The sequence below is a fragment of the Pteropus alecto genome, unplaced genomic scaffold, assembly GCF_000325575.1.
Source record: "Pteropus alecto unplaced genomic scaffold, ASM32557v1 scaffold20, whole genome shotgun sequence".
Classification (NCBI taxonomy): Eukaryota; Metazoa; Chordata; class Mammalia; order Chiroptera; family Pteropodidae; genus Pteropus; species Pteropus alecto.
The window spans coordinates 46,046,727-46,054,510 of NW_006436298.1; the positions used below are offsets into that span (position 1 = coordinate 46,046,727).

Here is a 7,784-nt window from a genome sequence, read left to right on the forward strand (position 1 = left end):
ATTCCTGAATAGGAAGCTCAGCAGAAATAATAGGTACCAGGTAACAACAGGAATCAAAAGTCACAGCGAATTATAGAAGCGACATGCTATTTGCTTAGAATACAATATTTTCATAGTAACTTTTATCACTTTAACATTTTCCCCAGAGATCGAACACAATGCATCTCATAAGGTACAAGGAATCGGTGAACCAAACTTTGAAATAGTAAGTAACCTGTACTGTGCAAGAGAAGGGTAACTGTCAGAGGATGTAATAATCCAGATAGCATGAAGTTGCCAATAGAAAATGCTCTTTAATTCTATAGAAAACGATCTTGGAAAAAAAACAGAAGAAACAAACACAAACCCAGAAAAGATTACTCTCTCCTTCTATGTCCTTTATGTTCTCTTTTAACACCACTAGTTGACACCAAGTAACATGAGTTGAATAAACAAAAATGATCATTTCACATCTGTATGGCACTTCCCACTTTTGGAAGTACTTTCAAACATATTCTGTATTCACACAGCAGAGTACGAGGTAAGAGGCAGCTTGGCAAGTGCTGTGGACTGAACTGTGTCCTTTCAAAATTCCTGTGTGAAAGTCATAACCCCCCAATGTGACTTGCATTTGGAGATAGGACCAATCAGGAAGTAATTAAGATTAAATGAGGTCATAAGGGTGGGGCCCTGATCCAACAAGATTTGTGTCCTTTTAAGAAGAGACATCAGAGTACTTCTCTCTCTCTCCTTCCCCCATGTGCACAGAGAAGAGGTCAAACGAGCAGACAGCAAGATGGAGGCTGCCCACAAGCCAGGAAGAGAACTTTCAACAGAAACCGACCATATTGTCACCCTGATCTCAGACTCCCAGCCTGCAGAATGATGAGAAAATCAATTTCTGTTGTTTAAAGCCCTGGAGACTGTGACATTTTCTTATGGCAATCTGAGTCAAGACAGCAAGATCCTAGCAAGTCATCTGTTGATGGTGACGGTGCCTCTGCCCACCTGCTGTGAGGTGACAGAGCGAGGACAAATGGCACATATGCTCAACTATGAACTGAAGGCTCCCTCACTCCCTCATGTCAATTCTATGGCTTTTCAAAAGATGTTTCTCCATCTTTAGTGAAAGTCACAGTAGTGAAGGTCTGTGAAGAGTCCTTGAATTAGGTTATGAAAAGTGCTGAGCCTGATCGCATTACCCGTTACCCCACGGGGAAAGAGCAACTTAAAGGCTCTGCAGGGACGAGGACAGGTAATGTCACCAAAGCCTCCCACCATGCCTCCCTTTCTTCACAATTTTCCTGAAGTAGCTATCTGATCTTCTGATTGTTATATTCAGTGACCTAGACACTGGATGTCACCCTCAGTCTGCAAGATAACAGCAAGCCTCTGATAACATCAACAAGTGACAATTATTAAGTGGTAGCCATTTCGTGTTTCAATAGAATACAAAGACTAGGAATAGCTTTAGTTGTGCCGCTAGGAAATACTAGGAAGTAAGTGTTAAAAATCCGACCCAGAGCTAATGTTAACTCAAAGCTCAATATTTTTACTTTAAGACATGAAGAACAGTTTCAGCAACTGTCTTCCAAAGCAGAAGGAACAAGGACACAAGAACGACAGAGCTGCTGACCTTGGAAAGGGTCGTATTGACCAGGGATTAGTGGGTACCCCATGCCGACGTGGGTATGGTGATGCGTATGCAGATGCCGCTGGCCAAAGGGGGAATGGCGATCCCGCTCCCTTTCCGATTCCCGTTCCCGCTCAGCTGTAGCCTTCTCCACCGGCTGCAACAGAAGAGAGAGATGTCCCCACTTAATTCCCTGAAAAAGAACTAGTAGGAGTACTAAACCACCTTTGTCCCTTCAGCTACGTTAATGATTTAAAAAAAGTAAATATGTAGATACTTAAAAATTCCTTATTAGATGAACATCATTTCACAAAAAAAAAAAAAAAAAGAAAAAAAGCATCTTCTGTTTCAGCTGCAATTAAGTCAACACTAAAGAACTGGTCCACCCCAAAGGAACATCAAAGTTTTCTTCAAATGTCTGAAATAAGAGGACCTTTCTCTCTATTCACTCATAACTTCAGGTTTAGAATCTACCCAGTTTCTTCCCAGAAACGACTTTTACATACGAATCAAGGAAAAAAAGTCATTGTAATGAGATTTAAGGTCAAGTTTTCTGATCACCTTTTTATTTTATCTACATTTTGTGGGGGAGAATCTAGCTCATAATTTTAAACACCTTTATCTATTCCGTTCCATTGAAAACATATCCTAATATCACATGCCCGTGTCAAGTACAGAAAATCACTGCCCTATCTCTCCAAAAGCATTCCAGAATCTCTCCATTTTTGAACACTCAGAGGAGCTCTAGCTCTCCCTAATCATAATTTGGTTAAGGATCGTGTGTTTTTGATACATTTCTACCCACTAGAACTTAACCACCCTTTCACTGAAGTTCTTTTTCTCACTTGAAAAAGATCTTTGCACTAAAAGGAGTACTCACAGAAAAAGATTCATAAATCATCTTTTCCACTTTCTTTATAGAGTCTCTGGTGGACTCATCCACATTACGGACCCCATATTTTAATTTGTTCCAAACTTCTCTTTCTTGCCAAGAACAACCACAGTCTTTCTTTTCTCCCTCTTCACAACAGTGTCTAGGAGTAGTAGTGTCTTTGGGGGGCGGGACAGGGGTTGGCGAGTGGTGGTAGAGCCATCTTTCACAAAGACACACGCTTGCATTACTTTGGCGGAGTTTCAAGGGACATAACAATGAGTCAAAGCCAAAAAAAAATAAATAAATAAAGGCAGATGCAGCCACTACTCCTTAGCCAAGTGACTCACTCTGACATATGAGTGCATCAGACTATGTTACATCAAAAACATTTCACACCGAAAGTCGGTTCCTATAAATTTAAATGTCCACCTCACAAGCATCCTCCTGGGTAGGTAAGGTATAGATTTTGCAACAGAAAAGCTTGTGACCACCGTACATACTTTAACAATTTCTTCCCCCATGTGTGAAACCATCTTACTTTTGAACATTCCATTCTTTATGTATTAGGACAAAACAGCATCCGGAAATCACAGCTGGGTTCCAAAAACCATTCATATTTCAAGACTGTTCTCTAGTGTGTTCCCTTTTCTCCCCCAAAACACAGTACTTTTAAATAACAACAAAGGGAGGCTTACAGCAGGAGACTTGCTGCGGTATTGGTTGGCATGCTGCTGGAGCAAATCCAGTGCTTTAGATTCAGTGGTTGTTTTCGTGTTGATGCTAGGGCTGGTATTGACTTTCTCTGCCTCTTCTCTCCCTGACATCTTCCCATAAACAGGATAATGAAATCCCGGAGAGAGATAGGCCCCTGCAGACAAACAACAAATGCCACATCAAGTTACGGCTTACGTCTCAAAAAAAAAAAAAAAAAAATCATTTGGATTACATGAATTTGGGATAAGAGTCATAGATCTTAAAATAGGGGACTACATTAAGAACCGGCTACATCATCGTTAAACTGTATCTAGGTTCTCCAATTTTCTTCTCCTAGCTAATTCATTCTGATGAACGGAGGTTATAAACAGAATCAAGCTTACAGCTATTTCATACATTTATGTGTCCGCTTAAGTGAAAGGAATAGTAACTATAATGATTATGACAGTAAGTGCTTAGAATATTTTCATAGGCAATAAAGTATCTGTCAGTCTAACAGCTATAGCAGCCCATCAGAGACTATGGAAACAATAGCTAAGGACTCTTAACATTTCATCTAAAAAAAAAAAAAAATCATTTATTAAATCACTTTCATCTTTGGGACTTTAAGTAGCATAAAAACAAGTAAAACGAGCGTCACTCCTGAAGCATCTAATTTATCCTGAGTTTTTAATAGCTAAGATATAAACACGACCTCTTCCCTTTAATACCGTTAGAACCCATAACACGTACCAGGGTAACTGTGCATGAGGACGGGAGAAACGGCCCGGTATGCAGGGTGGCTGGGCTCATACATCTGTGGGTAAGGATAAGCATGCAAGTACTGTATGTACGACTGGTGCTGACTCATGGGCGAGGAGACAGCCACTCTTGTTCCTCGAGAGTCCTTCCAGTTCACAGGAGTCTTTCGATCATCATTTTTCAGCTTGTTCTCCTCCATGGACTGAGAGTCGGGACGCTTGGCCTCTTTGGGCTCCTCTTTAATGCTGGTTAATGATACAGGAAGGCTGGACACGCCGCTCTCTTTGTTGGGAGTTTTCCTGGGACTATCCTCTTTTAGTTTCTTTTCTCTATCAAGGTCTTCTGACTTTTGCTGATCCAGGTATTTGGGCTGGTATACGTAATGATGCCATGTCCTTGAATCTGGATCCTGATTTAAAAAAAAAAAAAAAAGAGAGATTTGTTTTAAAATTTCACTTTTTAAGAAAGACCCATTAATCATCATGACGGCACTATTACTATTACTTCTACTACTAAGTTAACATTTATTCATGTGCTAGCACTGGGCAAAGGCCTTTACCTCCTCTCACCGAATAATGTCTGAGGCGGACGTTATTAATGATTACTTTTACAGAAGACAAAACCAGAGGTTTTGAAGTTCCAGGTAACGTCCGGGCCACACTGCCGCCCAGGTGTGGAGCTGGGCTCCAAACAGGTGCGCTGGGCATTAACAGCTGGGCCCTTAATTTCTCAACATCACTGAACATCCTCGGACATACTTAATCTCTCATGTTCCTTTTAATACCTCGCATAGGTAAAAAGAATTTTTAAAACTCCAACTCGAGCTAATAATAGTAAACTTAAGTGATTATTACAGCAAGTAACATCACTGAGGGTGGAAAAACTCTTGGTTTCCTAATACGTTTTCTTCACCCACAGCTGAGGCTTAACATCGGCTCATGTCTCATTATGTGCTAACATCTTATCAAAACAAAACTTCAAATTAATAGCCCACATTATGGCTTTCCTACTAGAAAACAAAGCCATCTATAACCACGCGCCTCCAAATCGTAGAGTTCCAATACCGCCCTGCGAAGTCACAGCCTGATTCAGGCCTCCAGAGAGGGAAATTAGGGTCCTAAATGGTCTTTGCGACTCCCCTCCCATTCGTGATATAAACCCACTGGGTACTTTGGTCCTCAGTGAACATTCAGAGTTGCGCCTAAGGTCCAACTTTTGGGCAGAAAGGAACGTGAAGAAAGGATTCTGTTGCTCTGATTCACCAGGGATATCTAAGCACGGGGGTGGGGGCGGGGGTGCTGGGAAACACCAGAATGAACTCTCATGGGACTGCAGTGAATCAGGATGTTCGAAATATCAAAGTGCTAGCGTATGGGTGCTTTCACGGGGACCAACTTCCAGGTGTTTGCACGTGCAACCTCAGGCTGGGCTCCGGGATGACAGCTGGCGGCACATCCACCCAGACCTCTTCTCTCTCCTCACAAGGAATCAGCCCTGAGCCCCACTTTGGGGCACTTAATACAGAGCGTAAAACAGGAATCCAGGCATCTCAGACACCATGCATGGGAAAGACATCTGGCTCCCAAATTGTATTAAAAAGATGAGTGGGAAATGTGAGTTTAGGGATCCGGTCTTAACATTCCTAAAAGACATCAAGAGAAATTTGGAAACGTAGCAGAACAAATATTTTAGAGATCAGACTCAGAATCTCGGCGTTAACTCAGCGGGAAACTCAGCGGCCATGTGGCAGAATTCTCTCGCCTTGGACTCAGTAAGAAACTAAGGGACCATGTCGGATTCACAGTTCGTTAATGGCATCATGGAACATGAAAAGCACATGTCCACAGCTCTTTTTACTACACAACGTGACAAGGAAATCATGAGCGATGTACATTTTAGAAGCGCGCGATAACTCCTGAGAGAACCTTTTAAAATATTTTTCAAGAGAAGAGGAGCCAACCCTAATGAACCCTTGGTTTACTTCCTGTGGAGAAGTCTAATCAGATAAGCCCAGACATGTACACGTCTCAGACTGCTCTCTCCCTGTGGGGGCCACGCTCCACAATCTTACTTGTTTAAATCTCGAGGTTGGGTCTACACCTGTCTGCTTCATAGAGTCCATGACAGATTTCATTTCTACAGCCTCCTTAATAAGCTGGTGGTTTTCCATCTGCTTAGCTTTGAAGCTGTCGGCCTGAAGCTGCTGCTGGTGATTGGAGAGAAGCTGCGATTTACCTGTCTCCTCAGTTTTATTAGGCACTGACGGCCCTAGTTTAGAATGGTTTTTGTTTGGCTCCGGGGTAGAGGGAGCTTTTGAGATTGTGGCCGACGGCATGTTTTTCTGTTTACTGTCCTCCTTGCCCAGCTCTTTCAAGGGGAGCTCGGTTTTCCTTTCACAGTCTCCTCTCCCAGTTTGGGCCATTTTCTGCTCTGCCAGCCTCTGGTCCTCATAGTACTTCTCGTACTGCTGTCTGTAGGCAGGGCTGGTGGCCATCAGGGACTTCTGGTCCATATAGAGCCCGTAGGCATACTGGCCATAATAAAGTGACTGAGCCAGGGCAGGGTGTCTCTGTGTGATCACCGACTGGTGCTGAGGCTGTAAGGAGGCGGAAGCATGGTCCACTCTCTTGGCATCTAGCTGCTCTGCCTTGTCTTTCTTTTCTGCATCTTCCTCAGACTCCTTCTTGATCTTCAGTCCCTGCATGCTCCCACCGTTCCCAGCGGCAGGGGCGCCGACCTGCCCGGGGTGCATGTAACTTGGAGAATAATAAGGATCGTAGCCATGGTAATAGGGAGAATGGGACTCTTTCATTTGAGATGATTGTGCTGTAGCTGAAGAATGCCCTTTTACGACACCGTCCTTACCAGACACGATATCTGACGGGGAACTGGCTTTGGACCTCATGCCCTCTGACCTGCTGTCAGAACCACCGTCATCGGCGGCATCGGATATGTCCGAATAGGCAGGGCTGCTCGTCTTGGCTGCAGAGCTCTCTGCTCCGTTTTGTGTCAACACATGCAGCGGGGCCATCGGCGCCTGCCCGTTCACCAAAGGGTTGCATTCCATTCTCGAGGCGCTCCCTATGGAAGGGCTGGGAGCGTTGTCCGTGAATGTGTAAACCTTATCGGCCTCGGCTTTGATACTGGCCATTCGGCTCTCTTGAGACTCCGACAATCCATTAGCCAGCCCTTCACCCTTACTGAGGTGGTCCTTTAAAAAATGCCCAGATAAGTCTTTCCCAGCCCCCTTGGCGTCATCTAGTTTGCCCAGCTTTGCATCCATTTTAGGGCTTCCTGTCTCTTTGCCTTCTTTGTCCTTTAGCTTTCGCTTCTCCTTTTTCTTTTTGTCTTTGAGTGACACAAGAGCTGGGTTCACGGTGATGGGCTCCCCCATAATTGTAGGCTTTGGTTGAATGGGTTTTAACGGAGGACTCTTTGGTGTGGCCTGAACAACAGTCGTCGTGAGGGAGGGCAGGCCGGGTATTGTCCCCGTGGTGGTGCTTGTAAAGGCTGCGGTGGGGATAGCGATTAGTTGCGGGGGTGTGGGGGCTGGGGCAGGAGCGATGGGCCGGGCCGTTTTCAGTTTGGAGAGGTTTTTGTCCATTTTGCAATTGTTGGCTTTTTTGCCCTTTTCTTTATCTCCCAAGTTCTTCTTGTCAATTAACCCTTCCGCTTCCAGTTTGGGCATTTCAGCAGCCAAACTGCCGTCTGCCGCTGAGCAACCGTCTAACGTGGCCGTCATGTTGGAGATGACTGGGAGATTGCTCAGCTCACTGTTAAGGCCCTTCTTTTTGCCGGAATTCTTCCCAGCTTTAGATCCGATAACAGAACCTGGGCCATTGC

At 44.2% G+C, this 7,784-nt stretch overlaps 1 protein-coding gene across 1 annotated transcript in view; it reads right to left on the minus strand.

The window, feature by feature from the left end:
* The window catches only part of ZNF608 (zinc finger protein 608), a 103,965-nt gene that overhangs the window by 358 nt on the left and 95,823 nt on the right, over positions 1-7,784 (minus strand). The window contains 4 exon segments of the mRNA XM_006913328.3: positions 1,616-1,769; positions 3,182-3,354; positions 3,933-4,350; positions 6,013-7,784. The exon segment at positions 6,013-7,784 is cut by the window's right edge and continues 15 nt beyond it. Coding sequence (XP_006913390.1) covers positions 1,616-1,769; positions 3,182-3,354; positions 3,933-4,350; positions 6,013-7,784 — 2,517 coding nt within the window.